The sequence below is a fragment of the Danio rerio genome, chromosome 16 (assembly GCF_052040795.2).
Source record: "Danio rerio strain M-AB ecotype USA chromosome 16, GRCz13ab, whole genome shotgun sequence".
Classification (NCBI taxonomy): domain Eukaryota; kingdom Metazoa; phylum Chordata; class Actinopteri; order Cypriniformes; family Danionidae; genus Danio; species Danio rerio.
Genome location: NC_141036.1, coordinates 51,738,190 through 51,766,133, shown reverse-complemented (window position 1 = coordinate 51,766,133; position 27,944 = coordinate 51,738,190). Strand labels below are relative to the sequence as shown.

At 36.4% G+C, this 27,944-nt stretch overlaps 3 protein-coding genes and 1 long non-coding RNA gene across 10 annotated transcripts in view; 1 reads left to right on the top strand and 3 right to left on the bottom strand.

Moving 5' to 3' along the window:
- The window catches only part of otud7b (OTU deubiquitinase 7B), a 58,459-nt gene extending 39,589 nt beyond the window's left edge, over positions 1 to 18,870 (bottom strand). For 5 of the 6 annotated variants that reach the window (XM_087286269.1, XM_087286271.1, XM_087286272.1 and 2 more), the window contains exon 1: positions 18,660 to 18,870. The gene's annotated coding sequence lies outside the window, so the exon portion shown is untranslated. 6 annotated transcript variants of the gene reach the window in all.
- LOC147840416 (uncharacterized) overlaps positions 1 to 27,944 on the bottom strand; it is a 976,031-nt gene that overhangs the window by 919,762 nt on the left and 28,325 nt on the right. The gene's annotated exons all lie outside the window — the stretch shown is intronic.
- Positions 729 to 8,294, top strand: LOC147840417 (uncharacterized). Its single transcript, XR_015512311.1, has 3 exons — positions 729 to 3,485; positions 4,469 to 6,533; positions 6,597 to 8,294. It is a non-coding gene; the product is annotated as an uncharacterized LOC147840417 (long non-coding RNA).
- On the bottom strand, positions 19,725 to 27,534 carry rbm8a (RNA binding motif protein 8A). Of its 2 annotated transcripts, none has more exons than XR_015510446.1 (6): positions 27,447 to 27,530; positions 26,937 to 26,996; positions 26,138 to 26,751; positions 23,633 to 25,940; positions 20,276 to 20,412; positions 19,725 to 20,120 (listed from the first exon to the last, which is right to left on the bottom strand). XR_015510446.1 is itself a non-coding variant. In NM_001013345.1 (6 exon segments), coding segments are annotated over 6 exon segments (525 nt in total). In that variant the 5' UTR covers positions 27,514 to 27,534; the 3' UTR covers positions 19,731 to 20,074.

Genomic DNA, 27,944 nt, shown 5'->3' with positions numbered 1-27,944 from the left:
GTTTTGTAGGGATGTTTAAGGGACTGCAACACAGATATATGCTCTTCAGCTTCCTGTCCAGCTCTCATTAAAAAGTCATTCATTCAAAGCAAACCAATTGTTTAGCAGCAGCCTGGTCACTGTTCTTTGTCTAATTGCAGTTAGGAAAATGTGCTAAAGACCCAAACGCTGTCCCCTGTGACTGCTAATCAATACGTTCAAATGCATCTGCCATTTCCGGGTCATAAAGAGGAACAAAAAAAACTCAAAAGTTACTTTCCAAATATGTTTAGCCATCTCCCTTCTCTGGTCTTTATGGTGATTTGTCTTTTACTCATTAGGAAGTTTTATAATGCTAAGAGTAGGGCTGGGTGATGAAAATCTGTGTCAATATTTATTGAAGAACACGATTTTCAACAACGGTTGATAGGGATGCATTGATTATAGTTTTTGGCTGTACGATTATAGTCTATAGATAATACTATAGATTATAGTATAGTATATTATTATATGAGGAATAATCAAGGTTTTAGGGTTATCTCGATTATTATGCATTCATTCATTTATGGCTGCTCAGTAACCAAATAATACAGCACATAATAATATTAAAAAACAAACCAGTCAATTTCTCTCTTTGTGATTAAAATAAGTGTTTTTTATATTTAAACAATTTTTTTTTTTTTTTAATTATAAAAAAATATATATAATTTATTTGTCTATTGCAGGGCTTGAAATGCATTTTTTTTTTTACTTTGTTGAACCGGTGCTCCCAAATTCAAAAATTTAGGAACACCATAAAAAATGTAGGAGCACTACCAAAAATGAATGAGCGCCACTGCAAATTGTATATTAACGGATTTACATATTGTATTTGAAAACAATATCAACCAGGACTAACAAAAGCCAGAAACAACTATCTAACTAATGCTTTGATGACTTATTAATATTCGTGCAATAATTGATACATGAATGTACCCCATGCAGGTTTTTGCATCTCGTTTATATACACTTTGAACAGCAGCTACGCTAATTATTCTCTATATTCTCTATTTCCACCTGGAGATACACATCCCGATGCCCTCAGAGACTAATCAGCACCACTGATGGGATCCAAGTCCACCGACGAGACGATCCCAAGGTTTCTATAATCTATATCCGATCATATCCTAAGCAGCTGCTGTGGTGGTCATGAAGGAAGGGAGAGCATGAAACTGATTCCTGCGATGCTCTGGGGACAGACAAGTCTCGCGGATGTCCAGCTTCTCCAGAGACTGCAGCTCTGCACAAGACGTTTGGCCATAGGAGAAATGGTCGTGCCCAACTGAGCCTGGTTTCTCTTCAGATTTTTTCATTCTTTACTTTTGCCAATTGGGGAAGTTTTTTCCTCGCTGCTGACCCCACTGGCTTGCAAGGTTCGGGATCTGTAAAGCTGTGAACCGATGGATTTGCTCTTCAGTGTTTGTACTTTTAGTAGTAATTATTAAACCACAATGAACTGAGCTAAACTGAACTTAAACACTGAAAACTGGACTGATACGGTTTCAATTTACTATGATTTTCTATGTGAAGCTGCTTTGACACAATCTACGTTGTAAAAGCGCTATACAAATAAAGGTGAACTGAATTTTAACACTTATGTTTATTTTATTACAAAGAGATGTGATATTTTGTTTAAATATTTTTGTTTTTGACTATTAAAACTATTTGCCTAAGTAATGTTGGTAAATTAAAATAAAGTAGTTAAATTACAAAAAAAAATCCTAATATGCCTAAATGTATTCTTAAAACATATTCAATAATTATCCATATCGAATGATGTGAAACATGATGAAGACAATTTTTTTGCAATCTCGCTCAGTCCTAGCTGAGATGTCAAGTTTTAGCCAAGGATCATATTTTTCCCTGAAAAAAAAGTTAAATCAATTAAGAAAAAAAAGTTTTAAATACGTAAATGGTCTGCAAACTAAAGCTCTGTCAGGTATGAACTGAACTTTTCTCTTAAATCAAACATTATGGAAGTAGGTCAAACATCTGACATTACAGACATCTAGCCTGTATGAAAACATATGTAAACATCTTGGAACGCTCTGTGACTGGAGCTTCCAATGCACGTTTGAGCCCTTATCAGCAAAGCGCCGAGTTTAGAAAAGCCTGCTCTTGACTACTAAAAATAGCCACATATAATCATAGTCCAAAAAAAGCAACACAAAGTACAAAGTAAAGTCTGCAAAACAGACAGCATGAAAGGGGAAACATGAGGGCAAGAAATCTGGCAACCCCCCACGCTATGATTACCACAGAACACGATGCACATTTCAGATGTGACAGAGGAATTTCACAATGAGCCCGGCTTGCACAGCAGCCAATCGCATAATGCTTCAATTCAGCAAGTCTAAGTATCAAGTACTGCAAATGAGCCCAAAATGTACATCAGTTTTTAAACGCATATAAAAACACATCATGCATGCGCTCGACAAATCAATCCATACTAAAAACATTCATCCTCCAGAAGCATCTGTGCTGTCCATCCTTCATGTACAATGTTGGTAATAAAACACACATATGCGTAAAATGTGAAGTACACTTTAGGTCATGGTTTCTCAATCTCGGTCGTGGAGGTCCAGTATCCTGCAGATTTTAACTCTAACCCCAATCAGTCACACCTGGGCTAGCTAATCAAGCTCCTTTTCGGTCACACTGCACTTTTCTCCCCAAAGACGTATATTCACACGCACACAAATGCATCAGACCGGAAAAAGGTTGGCAGTTCAATACGTTGGAAAAAGTTAAATCTTGGTGAACTCTGACCTGCGAAATCGCATCATATGATTGAGTGAGACCAATCAAGGATCGAATCATGACCTCTCTGGACAGAAATGTAAAACAAACCAATCGCTCGCTTTTTTTAATGTCTAATCTTCTTGTTTAATCCCGCCCCTTTTCGCAGCACTGTACAACAGAATTTCGCATGCTCAAACTCTAGTGTGACTGCAGCATTACTAGGCATTTTTCCAAATGATGTTTAACAGAGCAAGGAATTTTTGCAGTATTTCCTATAATATTTTTTATTCTTATTTGTTTAATTTTGGCTAGAACAAAAGCAGGTTTGAATATTTTGAAACCTATTTTAAGGTAAATATTATTAGCCCACTTAAGTAACATATTTTTTTTAAATGTCTGTAGAAGAAACTGCTGTTATAGAATGACTTGCCTAATTACCCTAGTCAAGCCTTTGAATGTCACTTTAAGCTGAATACTAGTATCTCGAAAAATATCCAGTAAAATATTATGTACTGTCATCATTGCAAAGATAAAATAAATCAGTTATTAGAAATGAATTATTAAATCTATTATGTTCAGACATGGGTTGAAAAAAATCTTTCCGTTAAACAGAAATTAGGGAAAGGGTCACTAATAATTCAGGTGGGCTAATAATTCTCACTTGAACTGTATATATCAGGGGTGTCAAACTCAATTCCTGGAGGGCCGAAGCCCTGCTAAGTTTAGTTCCAACCCTGCTCCAACACACTTACCTGTAGGTTTCAAACAAGCCTGAAGGACAGAATTAGTTTGATCAGGTGTGTTTAATTAGGGTTGGAACTATACTTTGCAGAGCTGCGGCCTCTTTGGAACTGAGTTTGACACCTGTGGTATACATGCAGTTATTTTCCTCCATTTAAGTTAGAGAAGGGAAATAAATACAATAGAATAAAAATAAGAAACAAACTGTGCTTTAAGCATCTTCACTGTTAGAAAAAAATATATAATTACAGCTACAAAAGTCCTTTAGTCAATAGCAGTAGGGATTTTCTTCTTTTGTTGTCTGATTGATGATAAAAACAGCAGGAATATTGAGCGTTGTCACTTTAAGAGCAGTACCGTACTGATTAATGGTTTTACTTTTACATAAGTTTTAATTTTCTACTAGTTTGTTTATTACACAAATGAGGGTTAATATGAATAATCACTAAACACCGCATTTTAACAAATTTGCATGTATTTCAGCATTAAAGTGTTCACATTAAGAAGACTTTAGATGTGTGTGCTCTGCTGTCTCTGAGGCGGAGCGTGCACACACACACACAACAGCATGCGATCTCTCTTCTGCGCTTTTAAAAACAACGATTCAAATGTACATCAATGAATGATTCGCATCCCATGCTGCAAACGTTACATTACAGTACATGCTTTAAGTAGTTTTTACATGAAATTGAGCTTTGCAGAGCAACAAATGTGTACAACTGGAAAGGGGACGGTTTATGATGCAATAATCATTTTATCTCAATTAATGCTTTTTCATAATCGTTAGAAGCCAAAATCAAAATTGAATTTTCGATTAAATGCACAGCCCTAGTACGATACTTTAAATGTTGCTAAGTGACAGTGCTTTTTAACACGTTTTAAAGAAAGTAAAATCTACCTTTATCATACAAAATAAATACCAAGAGATAAGCCTATCAGCAAACCTACACAGCATCTGCTTCAACAGTTCTTTTGGGCTAAAAATAAGAGCGCAGAACTCCATTTAATGGTTTATAATAAAATCCATTCTGCAAATGTCTACAGATCTTCACGCAAAAGGAAAGACGGAAATGCTGAAAAAGTCTATCTGGGCCGACCATCTCACTAGCACAATGGCAACTCAGCTTCGTGGATAAGACTACTGCTGTGCTGCAAAAAAATATTATAGGATAAAAACAAAAGATAGCGACGTTTATATTTTCACTGACCCTGGCAAACAATCCACTAAAGTTTTTACAGGGCAGGGAAGTTTACCAACCTAAATTTAACAATGTTTGGATGAAGAGTCATACTGTACTCTGTACATGATTCGGGTTTCCCCTATTCCAGACTGTTCCACATTTATGTGAATTTCACAGACACACCGAAGAAAACTAGCCGTCTGAGCATGTATAATATAAAGTGCACAATCACGTCAAGCAGCTTCTGTCATTTGAAAAACATGCCATGGGAAACTAGCAAGGACTCGTACAAAGGATGCAATTGTTACTTGATCGCTGAATTCAAGTGACTTTGTTGTTGTATTTTCTTGGTTATGCAATCTACGTTAAGTTGGCATGGTGTGGTTTGCGTTTTGAGTCGCACACATCTTTCCTGAAAGCTACATGTAATTAATGAGACATTACATAGTGTCAAGCAAAAGAAGTCTACTATGATCAGTACAAAACATTGAAGCAAGTCGAGCTTAAGTGCTTTGCGTTCAAATAAAACACTTCAAACAAACCAAGAAGTGACCTTTAATCAGAGTAAATAATATTTCTTCAGTAAACCAACGTATAACCAATGGCAACCATCCGACGAGTCTAAAGTGTGCATAACTGCAGCTCAACAAGAATTATCCACAGCCTAAGGCATCTGCTGCTCATGTGAATCTCCACGTGCTGTAAGCTCCACGGCCAGGCATCTTTACGTCAATCCTGTGATGTCACTCAAGGCAAAAGACTCCTCTTCAGCTACTCGGAGATAGGATTACGGCTGCTCTGGATCAAGACTGATGTTCAGGGCATGAGGAATGAGACATGTGATCAACACACTTTCACACCAGGCACAGGGCCCAGTGACAGCCTCAGCCCTTGTGGTTTGGGTAAACTGACGGTTGCAAGGGCAATCTTGTTTATTTGACTTTCTGGCCGATGTCTGAAACTAGCGGTTCTGCTTTTGTTGCACTGTATAATCTGTGGTGCTCTTAAGAACAGCGGTTTCTTAAAGAACACTGTGAAGTTGACGCATAGGTCTGGGCCAGCAAGGTATGCTGCTAGAGGGACTCTCCAGAGTAATGAATCAAACCGTGGGCACTGGCTGTCATCACATGGCCCTTTGGAGAAACAGAACGGTTAGTTCCAGGAAGCTCAGTGCTGCGGAAACAAAGAAGCTGAATTTTAAAGCTCCAGCTTAACGTGAAGAAATCAAACACAAGTGAGAGACTGTCTGACTAGACATGATGTGAGCAGCCAGTCACTTTTATCTAGGGTCGATACCCTTGGAGCAACCTGCTCAACCGAGTGCTTGGCACAAGGGCACAACCGTGCTACTCTGACTGACTTACCATCCAATTAAAACAGTCTATACATTTAAGAATATAAAAGTTTATAGCTATAGAACTTGAATGAATTTAACGAGCCCCTATTATGCATTATAAAAGGTCATATTTTGATTTTGGAGTTTCCAACAAAAGGCTGATATGCATGCAAGGTCAAAAAACACTTTTATTGTCTCATAATATGCATTGATTTTTACCTAATTATCCAAACGACTCCTATTAGGATTTGTTCAGCGATTCATTTGTTTCCAAACCCCTCCTTTGTGTTAGGCTATCCTGCTGTGATAGGTCCGATGACCCAGTCTGTTGTGATTGGTCGACTGGGTTGAGAGAAACGCCCAACACAGCTATGAAGTAGCATAGTATGTGAGAGCCAAATGCAGGAAAGCAATAAAGCAATGCAGTTGAACACCACATTACTCTACTCTTAACGCTAACCCTAAGTATTAAAAACGACACACATTCAGTATTACAGTTTATCTTAGTTGCTTAAGTGCATTTCTCACAACACTATTTACGTCTGCACAATAGTAATTGCATTTGTCAAATCTATTAGTACAAACTGCAAAACCTAGCTGATAACCTGCAAAAGCGTGTCACTTGCTCAAAATGGATCGCTCATTCCTCAAAAGCAAGTATTTATGTCACTGAAAGTGTCATCAAGATAAAAAGTCCTGACACCATTGTTTATGATCAAGATAGTCAAATGGCTTTGTCATGTTTTCATTATGACAGTTTACCATAGTTTACCATTAGTTTTTCCAATGCAAAATAATCAGATTTTGGTGACACTTCCTGAAAATGCTTAAGACAGTACTATATACTATTTGCACAGCATATAAAAACTACAGTAAAGTTAGACATCACTGCATTTAGTGAGGTTTCTGAGCACAAGACACTGAATATGTATGTTTCACATGTTTACTGCATTTGCTCTTTGAAAAAAAAAAATCTAATTTATTCACAGCATTGTGCAACAGAATAAACACACACTTATTTACAACAAACATAAACCTCCTTTGGGTAAAGCTGTGCACAACTGTAAACAATACTGCAGTACATGTTGGAGCTGAACCTACAACATACACAGGTCTGTAAATCATTTATCAAATTTTTCATTTAGAAGACATTTTCAGAAAAAAAAAAGATTTGAAATTATTTTATAAAATTAGCTTGACAGATTTTGACAACTAGTTCAACATTTTTGTATGTAATGACTCGATTGATGAAATGAGGACTGTCAGTTTTATATGGAATGATTATTCAGCATTCACAAGTTTAGTTCATTTTGACTGACGTGACATAAGCAAATAATAATGCTATAAAACAGTAGAGAGCTGTACGAAAGCAATAGATGCATGTCCACAAGCATTTGCAATTTGCTGGAAGGAATGAGAAACCGCTACTATGATGTACACAAATGACTAATTGTTCTGAAAAATGCAGGAACTGTTGTGCAAATGTAAATAGTGTTGCGAGAAATGCACCAATGCGACTGAGAAAAAACTGTAATCCACACAGTCACAAAGTTGAACTATTTTGAAAATTGATCGTGCTGCATGTGTGTAGGACAGGCTGATGGTGGCCATAGCAAAAACAAACTGCAGGGGATCGCGAGCTCACAAACACATTAAAATTGGTAAAGGAAGAAGAAAGCGTCACATTTTCAACGTTTTTTGGATGCAATATGTGCACAGCCCTTTGAAGGTTTAACCTGAGAGATACAGTACAAGCACTGATCTATAATAGATATGTGATTACAAGTCATGCGAAGCGATTACAAGTTACAACACACAATTAAATACATGTTTTGCAAACTACAGAAAGCGAGGCAACAATTTTAATCACACTTACATGTTATGATCTGGAGGAATCAGGCCAAAAGCGTTCAGGCCAAAGATCAGAACTCAATACGATTCTTTTATTCTACTCTGAGTCGACCATTTCGTTAAAGAATCAATCGTTTTAAACACAGTGGACTTTCAGGTGACCTGACCCCTCAGCTGGATGTTTTCATTCACTTAGTGCTGTGCTACACACTGCGTGAAAGGTCATTTACAAAAACCCATAATAGGGGCTCTGTTATAAAGTGTCCATGTTTGTTGAGGCAGATGATTGTTGTGTGAGCATTTGGGCTCAGTGGATAACACTGAAAGTGATACAGAGTCACTGCCCCACCTGCTCTCATTCACCAGCTGCTTGCAGGCCCACTGGTGAGGGGACACCACTTAAATTTTCATAATTAACAACCGACACCTGCAGGTTCTTGCCTAACAACCAGCTCACAGTTTGTTCTAAATTAAAGCATAAACAAACAAAATAGGCAATTACACCTTACTTATGAAGGCTGGCTCAGTGGGTAGTACTGTCATCTCACAGCAAGAAGGTCGCTGGTTCGAGTCTCTGTGTTATCTGGCTTCCCCCACAGTGCAAAGACATGCGCTATAAGTGAATTGGATAAACTAAATTAGCCGTAGTCCGTGTGTGTGTCTTTCAGATAGCAAAAACACAAGTTTACATCAGACATATGTTCAAAAACATCACACAAACAACTTTGCTTTCCTTGAGCTACACACCTTTGAGGGCAGTCAAGGAAACTGTATACAATTATAGGCTTTAAAGCAAAAAAAGAGATCTTATTTTTAGGATAATGACTTCAAATATGACAATGAACAATCTCAGTAGAAGCTTTAAATGTTAATATGACACGACATAAAAACTCTTATAGTCTTATTGAACTGTCAGAGTAACAGCTATGGCTATTTTAGTAGTTATAGTATTCTGATATTCACTCATTCATTTTCATTTGGCTTAGTCCCTGATTTCTCAGGGGTCACCACAGCGGACCACCAACAATTCCAGCTTGTTTTATGCAGAGGGTGCTCTTCCAGCCACAACCCAGTACTGGGAAACAACCATACACACTCGCATTCACACATCACTCAGACACTACAACCAATTTAGTTGATCCAATTCACTTATAGCGCATGTCTTTGGACTGTGCACCTGAAAGAAACCCACACCAACATGAGGAGAACATGCAAACTCCACACTGAAATGCCAACTGGGACTTGAACCAGCGACCTTCTTGCAGTGAGGCGATAGGGCTAACCCCTTAGCCACTGTGCCGCCCTCAGAATTCTGGTAATTCCAGTGTTAAATGGTCACACATAAATAACAAGCATGCACAGTGTTGCAAACTGACCCAACCCATATAACGATTATTGAACAATTCCTGACTCCACTCATGAACTATGCTAGCACGCTTATAGGCATGTTTTCATCATTAACACTCTCTAAACTGTTAAAACAAGCCAGGATCAACAAGTAATGAAGCACAGAACTCCAGAGCACAGTCCACCTCTGTTCTTCAGTTTCAGGTGTGCTGTAAATAGAGTATGACTCAGAGGAAAAAGCACTAAGATCATGTAACTTTCAACCGGTTTACTGCAAATCATACATAAAACAACACACTTTTCTAGGTATTCCATGTGGCCTTTGAGTTTCTGAGTAAAGCGTAAATCAGAGTGAAAGACGTGCGTTTCAGGCTTTTTATTTACACAATAGCAGCGTTGTGGTGGTTTTGAAAATGCTAACTTTCTGAAATGGGTTCAAGTTATTTTCTCAACGTAAATGACATACTTTTGTAAATATTTGTGTTTCTTTCGAATACTCATTTGTGTTTGGTTTAAAGACAAACAAGCATTTAACAACCAAAATAACAATGCCAGATTACACAACTGTATATTTGCAGTGTTTCTTCACAAAGTGACAATTACTGACCTGTATTGCATAACACAGTATTTTTAGCTTTCATATAGATGCATGTAAACAGAGTCCGTTTTGACACAGTTTACATCTATATGAGAATCTTTTGAAAAATGCAACAAAACGTGTGTGTGTGTGTGTGCGCACGAGTTGCTACACAATATTTCGTTTCGGCATCAATATTGCATTGTGCGAATCTGCAAGAGTCACATCGCAGGATATGCAATGTTAAATTGTGATTATAATGAACCATAAAACAGTTCATTACACAAGTTGTGGAGTCATGTTTAACGATAATCTAATAGTGTGCAAGATTTTTTATTTAGATGCGCTTTAAGGCCTCTGTGTGGTTTCAAGCCAATTTAAACCATTTGGACTATGGCTGTGCGATGAATCGAAATCGAATCGCAATTTTAAATGTTGCGATTAGTTAAAAATTGCAAGAGGCTGCAATATAAAATATGTGTACAAAAATAACGAATAACATCAGTCGTAAGAAAATGTATGATTTTAAAAAGGAGACGTGGCACCCAACCCCACCCTTAACCCCAACCGTCATTGGGTGATAAACAAATAAACATACTACATTGTACGAATTGGATTGTACGAATTCATACAAATTAGCCACTAAATCAAAAAGTTACAAATTGCAGTAAGATTGCGTTGGGCACGCAGACATGGTATCGGTTGGCGTGAACTATGCCACAATACACGAAAAAAAACCATTGAAACTTGTCACGACGTCAAAATTGTTGACACAGCTTACAGATTGAGCTTGAATTAAATCGTAGATCAAAATCACAATTGCCGTCCAAAAAAAAATAAAATAATAATAATTAAATTAAATATTTTCCCCAAATTGCACAGCCTAAATTTGGACACAAGAAAGTTTGCAGCTTTAACAAACATTAATTGCGCTTATTTGTACAGTGAAGACTTTGCAGTGTTGCTTTGCATTTGATTATTGAATCTCTGTATCCTAATACTGCACGTCTCCAGTGAAAACCATTTATTTCATCATTATCCGTTCTATTGTTTTATTCTATGTGTTAATTCAGTTTGTTTTGTATATTTTTTAATGGTTGTTTATTTTATGCACCTACAAAATGATCTAATAAATGTTACATCATGAATTAATAGTCATCTTGTGAGATTATACTGCAGAAAAAACAAATAATGCAATGTTAGTTTTTCCAATATTATTAAGCATACCTAGTACGAGTCTGTTTAGTACATAGACACATGGTTTCTGCTACATTCATTCTTCCATGGCAAGGCGCCACAGCAAAATTGATCCCGCCACGGCTACATTATAACTTCTCATTCAAACATTTAGTCGTGTTTTTTTTCAATAGCAGGTGATTATCACACCAAAACGTATTAAAAGGTAAATGAATTATATCAGCGCGAACTTTTCTGTAACCGTAGTAGTGCTGTGCCTTACTTGTTTAACCCTTTAAGATTACGTGCTGACGAATTGACTGACAGGTGCGTGATGCGTGAGGCCAGCAAACAAGACGTATAACTGTTTCACTTCACTTTAGGACGCATTAATATCGCTCTGTAGTTTTATTGGAGACATTCATAAATATTCCTAGCAAATCTTATAAATGTTTAAGACATACTTGTTACACAAACACACTAAATCGCACTTCAGCAGCATTTATTTGAGAGCGCACAAGAAGATCTGCGCTTGAGGGGGCGTGCAAGAAGTTTTGTGCACGAGCAGAGGAAATCGGCGCGCAAGCAAAGAGATTCGCATGCTGTAGGCATTACATAAATGCGATTTCGACTTGTAATACTGCGCTCATGACATTTGTCATTAAAATAACACCACGGGAAGTTGGTCTGCCACCACAACTGGAAAAAATCCTAAAGGAAACACTAATAGACATATTCATGCATAGTTGATCGCATTCATGATCAACCCCCCCGGCACACACACAAACATCCAATAATTAGACTAAGCACTATGAATTAAAATAACAGCCTATTAAATGTATTACATCACAATGACTAATAAATGATTTCAAGGTTAGCAGGACTACATGACAATTAAAGTATTATAAGATCTTGCTTTAAACAAACCATGAAGTTCTGGACAATGAAAAGCAGCTATAGATACACCGTTTAAACTGTAATGGGGTGTGACAGGTTTAACTCCAACTAAACTGCATTTTTTTAATCGTATGATAATTGTTCATGCAGTTTTTAAGACTTCATACTAATCTAGAAAGTGCATGGCATATAATTTTTTGTTCAGTGAACATGAACTTCCAAGAAGTTAAAAGAAACTGAAGTAAAAAAAAGTACAACATATTACCCCTCAACAAAGGCTTAATTAACGCTAAAGAGAACAAGAAATTTAATCTAGGCAAATGCAATTATCAAACATAATGTTGCTGATGTGTGGGTCTGTGTTAAAACTATGATGACTTATAGCTACTAAGATTCTCAAGGTCTACACAGAAGAAGAAAAAAAAAAACAAGCCAGAACAGTCTAAATCCCCAAGACTTTGTTTGCATGTCCTACTTTCATGTTTAGGGGTGGCTGCCTTTACTGAACAACAAGCTGACAAAAGAGCTTGTAAATACAGAGCTGAATAATTCAGGGTTGAGAGTAACCGTACCCACACATTGTAAGGATTCAAACCATGGCAGCAAGTGCCCACAGCTTTCATTTTAAGCGGGGTTTGGTAATGAGCGCCCCACACTCTGATATCTGTCAAATTCCTACAGAAAGAGCGAAGAAGAAGAAAAAAAAAAAGTAGGACAGTTAAATTCCATACAATTTCATGTACATGTTAAAAAAAACTCTGCAGCTGAGCTGAGGCGGGTACAATACCACTGCAGAACATTTCAGCTGTCATTGACTGGTTGCAGCAATGTACATATAAACTATACAAGGAATACTTTTCTTATTCATGGAGTGGCCTGTTGTTTTCCAGAATAGTAGTTTTATACTTTACATTGACTCAAGGGGTGTAATGGTACAACAAAAAATGTTAGTACAAATCTCAATAAAACATATACAGCTCTGTTTTAAACTCTGAATGGGTCCACTTTAATTAGAGACTTTTCAGTTTTGTGTACAGTGGTCCTTCGCTATAACGCTGTGCACCTTTAGTGGCCTTGTGATTTTTTAGTGCAATTTGACATGCTTATTTTTTTTTACAGCGCATTGTTTTATTCCCTGATTGGCAGTAGACCATTGTCAATCAATCTACTCTATGTCTCCTGTATAGTACAGAATGCTTTAAGCTTGCCAAATTAACATAAATTGTCAATCGCTAGCAGTGCAAGTTACAACAAGGATACAAAAGGGGTTGTAACTGTCCGCAGCTAGATCATCGAAAAGGGGGTGACACACCAAATGTGCAGCATCACTCATTTTAGAAATGTAATTATAAGTTTATATCAGGGTCACACACACCACTGTCTGCGATGCTCAGCTACAACTCTGTTCATATTTCTGCCAAGCCACAGAGCGCCATTTTTAATAATTTCATTTTAAATAACATGCGATGTGCGCGCCCAGTGTGTGTCCAACTGTCATGTGCGAGGCGCATCCGATGTGTGCCCCCCTTAAGGATGGAGTCTGCTTCAGCTTTGTGGATCAGTGACTACAGGAAAAAGAATAGGATGCTGGACAAGGCATGAATCAGTTTAAGTTTCTGACAGTATGATAACCTTAGATAAAAATATCAGTTTCACAATTTTACAGTATCGTGATTACTGCTGTAAAATAAGTTTTTTATGAAAACAACAAATTTCCCCCCATTGAAAACAATATACTTTATTTTAGGAAACATTGACTGCTGTCTTCATTAGTTTAAATAACACCGATTTCTTTACAATAAATAAAAACACATCAAAAACCCTTACACATACCTCAGGAACGGTATAACAGAACATTTTGGCGGTTTTAAAACCTTGACTTTTCCAAACCACGGTAAACCTTGAAACCTATGCTGGACGCCAACATCATCCGCACAAAAGCTAAAAAGCTTTGTGAACCTTTTGCTGACAGCGATAAATATTTGTGCCTGACAACAGGTTTTGATCTTTAGTTTCATTCTATAATACTGGACTTTTTTTCTAAAAGAGTTTGAGAGTGTTTAAAGGAGAGAAAAGTGTGAAAACAATAATGCCTGTTTATAAAAAGTTTATAAAATGTTTATAAAATGTGTAATGAGGGGTCTTACAGCCCTAAAATGTCTATAATAGTTGTAAAAAATAAAGCTGACTATCGCGGGTTATTTTTAGAATGTAACTCCCACGAATAACGAGGGACCACTGTCAAAATATATATATTTTTTTTAAAAGATGAGGAATTAAATAATAACATTCATTATCCACAATATCTTTCTAAACTAGTTTGGTTCCGGTCGTCCTAAAAACCTAGTTTCAGATAAAACCCGATGTAGCGTGAAAATGGTGCGATGAAGCATGCAATTCTTTTCTTTTTGGCTTAACTAAAGACCTGCTCACACTTTGAGATTTCAGCAAGGCTTGTGTCATCTAAAACAAATTTTGGAAATCCTAAAAGAAATCCTGAAATCCTGCGCTAAAATCTGTGATCTTTGATCATTGGTTTGACATGTTCACTGACAGCCGCTTGATGCCCGTTGCGATCAGATTTCCCCTTCGATGAAGTTCTGGCAGTGTCGGAAGATTTCGGACATTTTTCTGCAGTGTGACAACAGCTGTGACGAGCATCAATTCAAGAATCAATAGGGGCTCTGAATTTGATGACGCAATCCATGCGACAATTCAAATGACCGCGGCGAAATGTCAAAAAAAAAAAATCTTCCTGGTTTTATTTCTGAGACACGCTGGGTGCAAAATTGCCGCAACAGATTGTTTACGTTTGCTGTGAGGAATCATTTCAGAACGTGGGATAGTGAAAGTGTCACAGGTGGATGACGTCAAACTCCGGGTGCGTTTTCTTTTGTGTTTGCACGTCTTCATTGTCGTTCAGTCTGACTTTATGACCGCTGAGATCTTACAGCAGGGGTCACCAATCTCGGTCATGGAGGGCCGGTGTCCCTGCAGGGTTTAACTCCAACTTGCCTCAACACACCTGCCTGGAGGTTTCAAGTATATTTATTAAGACCTTGATTAGCTTGTTCAGGTGTGTTTGATTAGGGTTGGAGCTAAAATCTGCAGGACACCGGCCCTCCAGGAACAAGTTTGGTGACCCCTGTCTTACAGTGTGACATGGGAGCCATGTTTCTACCAGTCCAACATGCTACAATCATTTAAGATCATAAAAAATCTCAGTGTAAGCCAGCCATTACTTTGAGCCAAGGATTTCTAATATGTATTGTTTTAGAGTCTACAACTAGGAGTTATTAGCGCTAATATTAGCGTTATGGGCTCTATAGCACCACTTATGGGCTTTTTAGCTGATTTTTGGTGATGATGTAGTGTGCCGGACCACTACCATCTGAACAAATTTCAGTTCTCTAGGCCTTACGGTTTGGTCTGACGATAAAACTCTGCCAAAAAATAAAAAAAATAAAAATAAATAAATAATATTAATCTTAACAAAAACAACAGAATTTCAGCTCTTCGCGCTTGAACCCCTAATAATTCTTAAATTACATAGACAATAATATTGTCTGATTTATGAGTTGATGTGTGACTACTAAGCATAATACTGTGCCCCTCCTGTCCAATAATTGGTAGAAAAAGACATGTTTGGTTACTTTGGATAATAAACAAAGTCTCGCCCTTCATATTCTGTCCATTAAAAAATATGTCCATAATTGAAACAATACATAATGCTATTTTGATCGCTTATCGCTTTCAAATACTACCTTAAAACATGCACTAAATTTCATTTATGCAAACTACAGTTTAAAAAAGTCAATTTTACTGCTAGTCCAAACTATTTGTTTCACAAATCTCAAGTTTTTTTGGGGAACAACTTTTATGTTCAATACACTTAAGTTTGTAAAAAACAATTAAGTTAATCGATTTTACATTTTACATCCCCAAAATGACACCATTAATGTATATAATTGTGACTTTTGTGTTTTTTTCTTTACTCTCATTTGATGCCCAGGCCCTGTGGTTCATCAACTGTTGGTTTAAACACTCTAACAAAGAAAGGCATGCTTATTTGAATATTTTATCAGTCAACTGCACGACATGTGATGTAACAACCCAACCCCTTCTATGTCAATTAAAACTAAAGTTGCTAGATGGCTGATGATGCAAATTTCTTAACAGTGCTGTTCCTTTATATTTGTTTGCAAATAATTTATCTTAATACACTTGTATAGAACTTTTTAATGTGGCATTGTCACTGGCCTATGAACATTTCCTTCTTGTTGTCTAACTATTTTGTAACTGTAACAAGAGGCACATTAATCATATTTTTATATTAAAAGAGCTATTATAACATTATTTATCAATATGAGGATATTTTTGGATTCTTAGAAGATTTGGAAGTTAAAAATGTAATAGAGCAAATAGGTTAGGACCACTGTTATTGTTTACATCCCTCAAAATGGTCTATATCTTTAAACAATAGTAATATCATAGAGCAAATATGGTAATTAGTAAATATTACTGTGTATAAACACCTTCAACATAATATATTATCATTTGTCCAGCTAAAACTGCGCAACAAATCTAATTATGATACAGAGAGATAGATTCTTCTTCTTCCTAATGAATATATATGTTTTATATTTTGGAAGTGTATGATATTCAGCTTAATAATAGCAGGCAGAAACAATACACTTACACATAGAGGAAAAGTTGGATTTATATTCAGATATTCAGACATTCTCTTTAATATAATTTCAGAAAAGCATTCTTAGCAAATTCTAAATACTGAAATCATATTATTACTACCATTAATCTTAAAATCATATTATTACTAGTATCATATTATTAAACTATTCCGTAACTGTAACAAGAGGCAATTTAATCAAATCTTAATATTAAAAGAGCTATCATAACATCATCAATTTGTGGATTTTTTTGTTTTATTTTTGGAAGCTTTGGAAATTAAAAATGTAATACAGGAAATAGTCTAGGACCATTGTTATCGTTTACATCCCTGAAAATGGTCTATATATTCAAATAATAGTAATATCATAAAGCAAATCTGTTTAATTAATAAATATTACTGTGCAAGTACACCTTCAACATAGAATATATTCATTCATCCAGCTAAAACTACACAACAAATCTAATTATAGTACAGAGAGACAGATTATTCTTCCTAATAAATATATTTGTAATATATTTTGAAAGTGTATGATATTAAGCTCAACAATAACAGGCAGATAAACAATACACTTACACATAGAGGCAAAGTTGGATTTATATTCAGATATTCAGGCATTCTCCTTAATATAATTTCAGAAAAGTATTCTTAGCAAATTCTACATACTGAAATCATATTATTACTACCATTCATTTTAAAATCATATTTTACTACTATCATATTATTAAACTATTCCGTAATTGTAACAAGAGGCAATTTAATCAAACCTTAATATTAAAACAGCTATCATAGCATTATCAATATGTGGATATTTTTGGATTCTTGGAAGCTTTGGAAGTTAAAAATGTAATACAGGTAATAGGTCACTGTTACTGTTTACATCCCTCAAAAGGGTCTTGATCTTCAAATAATAATAAAATCATAGACCAAATATGTTTAATTAGTAAATATTACTGTGTATAAACATATTTTCATTCGTCCAGCTAAAACTGCCCAACATATTACGGTACAGAGAGATAGATGCTTCTTCCTAATCAATATATTTTGGAAGTGTATGATATTTAGCTCAATGATGACAGGCAGATAAAGAATACACTTACACATAAAGCAAAAGTTGGATTTATATTCGGATATTCAGACATTCTCCTTAAGAATATCATTTCAAAAAAGTATTCTTTGTAAATTCTAAATACTGAAATCATATTAGCAGCTGATGACCATCAAAGTACAACATTGTTTGGTCAATTAGATAGTGATAATGTTGATTTGAAATTATACATACACGCTAATTCTGCATGAATATTCAAATTAGCGTGGTAAACAATATAGAGACAGTTAAATGAACTAATGTGTGAATATAAAACCAACTTTACCTCAGTCACTTACACACAGTGGAAACGTATGGAACACACGCTGTATTCAATATAACTTTACAACCTATAAAACAGATGCTAATCAAATATGATGGACTGGTCCGCGTACAATACAGAACACACAGACATGACAACAAAATACCAGTGAGGCATGAAGGGTCAAGTGGAAGAAAGGAGAGACATGCTAGCATTTGATAGCCATTTAAACACAATTAAGTTCTTGTTCTCTCAACATTTAAAACTGCACACTTCGTCCATCTCGAAAACTGTCATTGCTTGACCAGTTAGTTAGCAGCTCGGCTAGCAGACAGTATGAGTGTCTCCCAAAGTTGCTGAGGTACAAATACTGCGTTAGCTCAATTACTGTTACCAAATGTTCTCGTGCACAATTTAGAGCGACTGATGAGACTTGTAACAAACTTTTATGGTCTGTACACAGCTAGTTTATCTAGTTTCATCAGTTAAAGAAGGGTCAGTCGTGGTCCCCTCGGAGTGTCCAGCCTAAAACATGACCTAACGGCCAACTTTCCTTTATTAACGCTCTACTTTCACACAGTTTTCAAAACATAACGTATAAACCGGAGCCAAACTATTGATGTAGAGGAAATAACAAACACTTTGCTTTCATCACAGACACTCAGGGGCTGGGGAAAATCGACCCGGTTCCGTTACAAAACGCTCGTGAGGGTTTTTCGGGCTCGCGGAGCTAAAGCTAATGCAGTTGCGCGCTTACCTCGAGCGGCCTCGCGGAATTTCTCTCTCATTTCCTCCCACTCTTGGCTGTTCGCTCGCAGAAAATACTTCCTCTTGGGTTGTGTGCTATTGTTGTGTTATGTAAATATCAAAGAAACGTCTTGCTTTTTGTCTTATAAAGACTTGACGACTAAGTACATTCTTACTCCCACAACAACAACGTCAAGGCGATACAAATCCGCCCATCTAAGGAAACTCAACTAGCCGTGTCGGCCAATCATCGAGCGAGTTGAGGTTGACAGGCATAGACGTGAGCCAATGACAGTTGGAGTTTCCTCATTAGCTCCGCCTTCAGGCTGTAAATGGCAAATGTGAGGAGAGAGTGGGATCTCAGTATTCCACGCTGGTTGGTTAGCCACATTGCACATGATGGGCATCGGTTAGAGGAGCCTATGAAAGAAAATCGGACCCGAGTGACAGTGACAAAGCAATAAGCACCAATTTTATTTAAGGGGACCGGCTTAGTCACGATGTGATTTGCTGATGCTGGAAAAACGTCATCATTATATTGTCTGGTTAATTCCACATGCTCCCCCAGCATGACCTCATGGGTTATTTTTGCTATGAGATAAGCAATCATTTCTGTGGAAAACAAGTGGTCTAAAAATTTCCTAACAGAGATGTGGCATTGTTTACTGAATAAAGGTTCTAGTAATAAATAATTTCATCAATTTTTAAACAATACAACACTCAATTTTAAGTAATGAACACATAATCAGCTACCAACATTAATAATTATATAAAAATTCCTAATCTGTTAAATCATACTTTGGAACTATAAGATTATTTAATATTTAGTTCAGAAAAGGCAAAGAGCATATGATGATAGACAACATTTTGAACTCAAGAAAAAAATATATTTTTAATTTCCTGCTAAAATTTGCACCAAAGTAGAAAACACCTCAGAAGAAACTTCATTTTACACATACAGTTTGTCGATTCAAGCTATTCATACTTATACTAGTTAATTACTGCATATATTTGAGTAAACTAAGTATAACCTATTTTAAAAAGGTGCTAAAATGAAAAGCAGGACAGCAACAGATTTTAATCCAAATTAATTTATTGGAAATATACAGATCACTACTCACAACAACGAGTTTCAATGAGTGAATACATGTCAATCCACATACATTTTAAAGTGAACTTCCACTTTGTACAAAAAAAAAAAGTAAATAAAATGGTGTTGAAAATACCAACAGGTTTAACATGTACGTGTCAGCAACTTCATTAACAAAATGCCACCAGGCAGATGCTGAAAAACTAACAATTACGAGGAAAAAACCCACTAAAACCTTTATTTAAAGAGATACACTTCAATCTGACTCCAAACTGTGTTGAAAAATGATCCCACAGCGGCTGGGAAACAGACACCGGAGGCAAACAGGGGTAAAATCAGCGTCGCCGTCTGTCAGGACTCCTGCTGCGCCTCCTTCCACCCCTAGAGGAAAACACAGCAGTCCATCAGTCATGTTGTATTACGGCCTGTATCATTACCAAATCCAATAGAAGACAAATCTCCAGTACAAATGAAGTTTGCGAGTGAAAAGGCCTGAGTATATAAATCCAGTTTAACAAGATAAGAAACTGACTCACCTCCTCTTGCTCTTCGGGGGTCCCCTTACAAAGCACCAGTCAACACTGATTGGTTGTCCCATAAGTTCTTGACCATTCAGACCCTCCATTGCAGCCTGCGCTTCTTTGTAGGTCTCGTACTCCACCAATGCATAGCCCTATGGGAAAAAAAAAAAAAAATTAAGTTTCATTAAGTTAACTTTATTGAATGTATGTTTAACACTGACAGCTTCAAATAAAATACCACAACTGTAATAAATGTACAGATAAACAACATACAAAAATCCTAAAAATAAAGTGAATGTTTTAAACTATGTATGAAAAAGGTTGCCTGGTTTTAGAACGGTCTCATGAGTCTTAAAACAGCCAAACTAAACATTTTATGCTTGAAAAAAAACCTAGAAATACAACTTCAATAGTTATGAGTCACAGCAAATGATGAGAAACATCATAAGAAAACAAAATAAATAAGTTTGTTGTAGTGACAATCTGCAATATCAGCTTGCTTATTATTAAAGACAACAATTAGGATAATATCATAGACAAAATACTTCTAATGTACAACATTTAAACTCTCCAATTTATACAGTATGCCCAAGATATTATCATAACGCAAATTAACCAGTTCAAGAGTATATTTTTAATGGAACATGGTTAGATTTCTTAGATATGAAAGTTTTGAATAATCAATACTTAATATGACATGTAAACAATGCAGACAGAATGAGCTTTAAAATTTATTATAAAGCAAAATTCTAAAATGGACATCTCTGGACAAACAAAGCCGTTGCAACTAATGATCCGATGAGAAATTTCAGTAGGCTCCATAAGAAACAGCAATATAATCAAATGAAACACACAGTCAAGTCAAACTGTGTGTTCTGTATAAAACACCACCATCTGCTGGACAACATCGAGAACATGCACGATTATCTGATTCATCAATTCCTCTACATAAGAAAAAATATTTTTCCAGTAAGGGAAATCTACAACCACTCAGAGTTACTGCAAAAGTTTCCACCGGTCATATGAAAGAACTTTTTTCCCTCCTAAAGCAAATATATATTTTTTATACACAAACACATATACAAGTCTTTTTACTAAGGGTGTCACGATCCTCCAAATCCTCGATTTGATTACATTTTCGATTCTAAAGGCACGATTCGATTCGATTTTCTAATTTTTATGAATAATTAATTAATTAATGACCAATTAATTATTTGTAGCCTACCGTTTAAACTACCTGACCTGCATAGTCTTTGTTTTACCGATAAACAAATCATACAGTAAATGAATAAAGGCAAGATACACACATAATTACCACCTGTCAATCACTTTTTCTGCGGGACTCGTGAATAGGCAGTGATTGTGTCGTTATAATGGCGTCTGTAAAAAAGACGCACATCCAACAGGAACTAGCCAACAGTATCTGAGGTGTTCGCTAAAATGACTAAGTACAAGTGAGTGAAAGATTGAAGCAGTCCTCTGACTGCCTGGACCTGCTGTCTCGAGCGCATGGCTGTGTATGCGTCTGTGTCTGTGTGGTCACGTGATGTGCATTTTCAGAGGTAGAGAGGAAGGAGGGCTGCTCAGAAATGCTACACGCCACTGTGGATGTCAAATCGTTGTCATTCTAAAATGCCATTTAAAAACAAAGACAGTGTAAACAGGGCCTGAGTGTGTACTTTTCGCAAGCGGATTTGCAACGGGGGCGGGCGGAGGATCGCGATGCCGGTGTTGTCTATCGGACGAAACGTACGCAATACGTACATAGCAGAGCTTGCAAAACTGTGTTTTTTTTTGACAACACGAACGTTGTCAACATAACTCACTGGAAATCCTAAATGCTTACACACCGACGACTTCATTGAAAGAGGAGAGGGTTTAAGTTCTGTCGACGGGTCTGCTGCTTCTGCAGTTTAACAAGCACTTCAACAAGCCTGTTTTTTCACGCTTGGCAAGCCAAGCTGACGTGACATGGGGGCGTGGCAGCCTCAACGATTCTATTTTTTGATTCGATAATCGAAATTGAGCATAAATTTCGATCGATTTCGATTAAAAATCGAAATCGTGACACCCCTACTTTTTACCCCGACTATCATTACATACACTGACTTTATTATTTTATTTATTTATTCACTTTTATTATTAACTTTATTAGGTAGACCTGTCTAACTGCTCATTAACACATATTTCTAATTAGCCAATCACACGGCAGCAACTCTCTGCATTTAGACATGTTCAAAACGATCTGCTGGAGTTCAAACCGAGCATCAGAATGAGGAAGAAAGGTGATTTAAGTGACTTTGAACATGGTTGTTGGTGTCAGACGGGCTGGTCTGAATTTTTCAGAAACTGCTGATCTACTGGAATTTTCACGCACAATTATCTCTAGGCTTTACAGAGAATGGTCTGAAAAAGATCAAATATCCAATGAGAGGCTGTTCTGTGGGCACAAATGCCTTGTTGGTGCCAGAGGAGAATGGCCATACTGGTTCCAGCTAACAGTAACTCAAATACTGTTCAATTCTCTAACACACTTTACAACCGAGGTCTGCAGAAGAGCATCTCTGAACACACAACATGTCCAACCTTGAGGTAGATGGGCTACAGCAGCAGAAGACCACACTAGGTGCCACTACTGTCAGCTAAGAACAGGAAACTGAGGCTACAATTCACACAGACACACCAAAATTGGACGATAAAAGATTGGAAAAACATTGCCTGGTCAGACAAGTCTCGATTTCTGCTGTGACATTCGGATGGGTAGGTCAGAATTTGGCGTCAACAACATGAAAGCATGGATCCATCCTGCATTATATCAACGAATAAGGCTGGTGGTGGTGTAATGGTGTACAGGAGATTTTCTTGGCATACTTTGGGCCCATTAATACCAATTGAGCATCGTGTCAACGCCACAGGCTATTGTTGCTGACCATGTCCATCTTTTTATAACCACAGTATACTCATCTTCTGGGAGCTACTTCTAGCAGGATAACACTCCATGTCATAAAGCGTGAATCATCTCAGACTGGTTTCTTGAACAAGACAATGAGTTCATTGTACTTAAATGGCTTCCCCAGTCACCAGATCCTCAATCCAATAGAGCAACTTTGGGATGTGGTAGTAACGGGAGATTTGCATCATGTATGTGCAGCCAACATATCCGCAGCAACTGTGTGAGGCTGTCATGTAAATATAGAGCAAAATCTAAGGAATATTTATATGTAAAGTACCTTGTTGAATCTATGATATGAAGGATAAAGGCAGTTCAGAAGGCAAAATGTGGTCCAACCCAGTACTAGTAAGGTGTACCTAATAAAGTGGACTGCGAGTGTATATGCTACTGAACCAAAAAAGTAAAAAAGAAAATCTTACCTTAAGGTAACCGGTTCTCCTGTCCAAATTTAAATGCAAGTTCTTGATTTCTCCAAACTCTGCAAACTTGTCGTGGACATCCTCCTCTGTTGCCTCCTCGTGAACACCGGTCACAAACAGAATCCATCCTTCAACAGCTGAAATCACATCAAAACAAGTTACAATTGTTCAAATGCTTTACAATATCTTTTCCAGTAAACTAACAAATTTTCTTCTATCACTAAGGCAAGACAGAATCTGACAGAATATTTAAGCTAAGGGCTGAAAACAAAAATAATTGTTTTTGTACAAAAGCGCAACAATGCAGATCAAATCCACAGTGGGTCTCTCTTACAGCACATCAACTGAAAGTTATATAGACCTTATCTAAAATGTGCACAACATATTGATGGAACCATTACTAATGTTTTGGCAGTCTATAGTAAACTACTTACTAAAGTTATTTTTTCCCATGCCCGACTAATTAATACCGTATGAAAAATATGCAGGTCTCATCTGGTTCTGTGGCATTGTTTACATTCTGCTCTCCAACATGGCCGACTAATGACATGTTGTATGTATGCTCATATATAGTATGAGCATATGCTATACTAGATCCTTCTTGTTGAAGCCCTGTCATTTTGTATATTTCCAATCAATGACAATCATACTGCAAATAAAAATGCCAATGCAGGGTTCAGAATGCTACAGTGTGAAATGTAAAGCAAGGCGTATGAGAACCCAGGATTATTTGTAAACCCAAAGTATATTCAATGTAATGTGCAGGGATAACATTCATTTATAAACAGTAGATTCAAAGACACATTAAAGTACTATTATTTTAAAACCAAGCACATTTGTAGTTCACACTGCCAGCATATGTAGCACCACAAAAGTCCTTACTATACTAATTCACTTACACTTAATGCTTACATTAAAATAAAAGTGTGATGACAAAGTTTTAATTGTGTCATTTAAAAAAAAAGTACTTGTTAAGTTAAAAACAGCTGTTGATATGTAACTGTGTTTTCTGAAATATGGATGTTCATTTCAGTTAATTTTGCCATCCGCCGCTTGTTAACTGAATAGTAACAGTTAACTGGTCAGATTAATATTAAACTATGTACTTAAAAAAAGGACGTGTCTATTTTGTGTCCGACACATTAAATATAGCATTTTAAAATACTAATTTATTTTAACATGTGAACAACAGCATACAGAACATCAGCACATCTTCAAGCACCTGCAGCATTTCCAACGGCTAGGAAAAACAGAATAAACTAAATAAAAAGAATCAAAAAATATTCCTGCCCTAGATATCTTTCACTTAAATGACAAGTTTAGAATATAAAATGAAAACACTGACTGAATCATTTTTAAGAACCGGCAGATGTTGTTTGTCCAATCACGTTTTTTCTTCCGTTAAATAAAAATAGCAGGCTACCTAAAATAGATCGCTCCACAGAAAATATGCATCGGAACTCGACAACTGAAACTCTGCTTTTATTTGATTGGGAAAAAAAAAAAAAAACACGAAACTGACATAACATGCCTTTTCTGCTCAGAGTTGACCTTTTTCAACAGCGAGTACACAGCACACAACAGCTAAAATGTGAGGCGTGCAAGGCTCCGCAAAACGCTCAAGGCCCATTAGAAAACCATTCAAAAGATGCCGCTCTTAACACAAAAAGCGTGTTTGCTGTGATTGACTCCTTATGCAGCCAAACTTTTTAAATACATGCAATATTGTTTATCAGTTAAAAACACACCCTTTCGGTTAACGATTAATAAGAGTATCCCTATTCTGAAATGCTTATCTCTTAAATATTTAGCAAATTCTCATTGCTTTTTCATTCTATATTTGACAGCAGCACAACTGCTGAAATGACCCCATAGACTAATTTAATTCAAGCACTTCCAAGGATTAGTGTTAGTTTTGAAGAATTTTCCAGTCCTTGAATTTGTATGTCTGAAATTCAAGAAGAGTGGGAACCCTGAATATAAAGCATGAGGCAAGACAATAAAGTATTTATTTTGACATCATTTTAACTAATAACAAGCCCAAGTAGATTATACATATGCTGTGTGTCATTTGGATGCAGACTTCAAAGGTGAGTCCTCACAGGCCAAACAGAGCATTCTGAACTGAGATGATCTAGCCTACAAAGGACAGATCTCATCACCTAGAATTTATAATAAAATTTGAAATGACTTTTTTTTTATTGATTTAAAAACATATTTTAAGCAATCTGAAGGCAAAGCAAGGTTTACAAAAGCTGGGAGTCTAATTCCTTAAATCCAAACATGTAGACTTAAAAATGTAAACTGTCTATAACAGGGGTCACCAATCTCAGTCCTGGAGGGCCGGTGTCCCTGCAGGGTTTAGCTCCAACTTGCCTCAACACATCTGCCTGGATGATTCAAGTATACCAAGTAAGACCTTGATTAGCTTGTTCAGGTGTTTGATTAGGGTTGGAGCTAAAATCAACAGGACACCGGCCCTCCAGAAACAAGTTTGGTGACCACTGGTCTATAAAATCACTTTTTAGTAAGACGCAGCACCCTTTGAATACATCCTTCAGAGGATGCAGCCCATGAGTTCAAAATGTTACTTTTTATTGGAATTCCTTTGTTTCTGACATTGACTTGAAAAAATATGACTCATTCTAAATAGCTACTTGAAAAATAAGATAAAGGAAGTTTCATCTAGAATTATTCATTGTACATATCCAGTGAATACTCTCTTAGTAAGATTCCTTACTATGGGAAAATGTTTGGTTTGGCTAATTATAAAAAAAAGAAACTTTACATGGAAAAAAAAATCTTAATCTTTTTATCTTATTATGAAAATTTTATTTATATAAATGTAAATTTTCAAAACCAATACCTTTTTAAAAATATTTTGCTTAGTGCAGTATTACTTGAAACTAGTCAAAGGCTTTTTTTTTTGTATTTTTTTCTTCTCGATTCTCTTTATAATTTACTCTGATTGTATATTCTCAATTTAATAATAATAATAATAAAATATGCAACCTCTGAAATGAAATTAGAGTTACACTTACATCTCTGTGGTCCAGGCTCATCTCCATCCTGTTCTACTGTGTCATAGTCCTCTCTGACTCTAGATCTGGCTCCTTCCTCTGAGAAATAAAGCAGCAAACATAAGCACATGATGCATTAAGACGATCATTTAAACGCGCGCGCACGCACACACACACACACACACGCACACACACACACACACACACACACACACACACACACACACACACACACACACACACACACACACACACACACACACACACACACACACAAAACTTACCAGATCCAAATCCACGACCTTTCCTCTTCTTGGCTTTCTCTTTTAACTTATGAATGCTCTCTGAAAGACAAAGAAAAACAATCATTCATAAGGGTCATGCTAACCTGTTAACAAACACACTGTATGTAACGTTACATTTTAAAAAAGAAAACTTTTACAGAAATGATAAATGACTGAATAAAAAGTGAAGAGAACATTCTTTAAACGCGACTACAACATAGTACTAATTTTCCATAAGTTTTGAATCTAAATCTGTATTATTAGTAGTCTTAAAACGAAGATTGGCCGTCAAATACATTATTCTAAGGCCAGAAAACAAAAACAAAGCTGAATCACTACAACGCGCGACTGGTTTGAATCAGCTAACTATTAGCATGCGCGCTAAGAAGACAAGGCCGTCAGAAGAAAACACGAGTATTGCACACATTCACCACTAGTAATATTCTGATAAAACATATAATCACATAAATAAAGATCTATGCAACAAGTAAGTGTACATAAAAACTGTACCATCGCCATCCTCGTCCATAGGAAAGTCTTCGCCTCCCGCTTCATGAAGATCCAGTACGTCCGCCATGATGCTTGCTTGTGAGTGAGAAGCGAGTGAGCGGCTGTGAGCATGCGCAGAACACTCTATACGACACTGCGTCACATTCAAATGCTGGTCGAAAACCTCGCCGTCTGCTGTTTTGGAGGTGTAAAAGGAGAATACTGTTTTTTGTTTACTTAAAAAAATACATTTATTGTTAACGATATATGCAGAACAATTCTAGACTGTAAAACAGAATAGTTTGTTGCAATCGGTTTCCTCAAATAGTTTGAGTTACATTAACTTTTTGGGTTTGGCAGTGTAGAGGTGTACATAAAAAGATGCAGAGCATAACAGAGGTTTATATAACTACATAGACTCAATTGGTAAAACAAAGTAAAAAAAAATCAAATAATTAAATATACACATGTTCAAGGTTCAAATAAACTAGAAATTTCAATAGTTCAGACAAAGCAGGG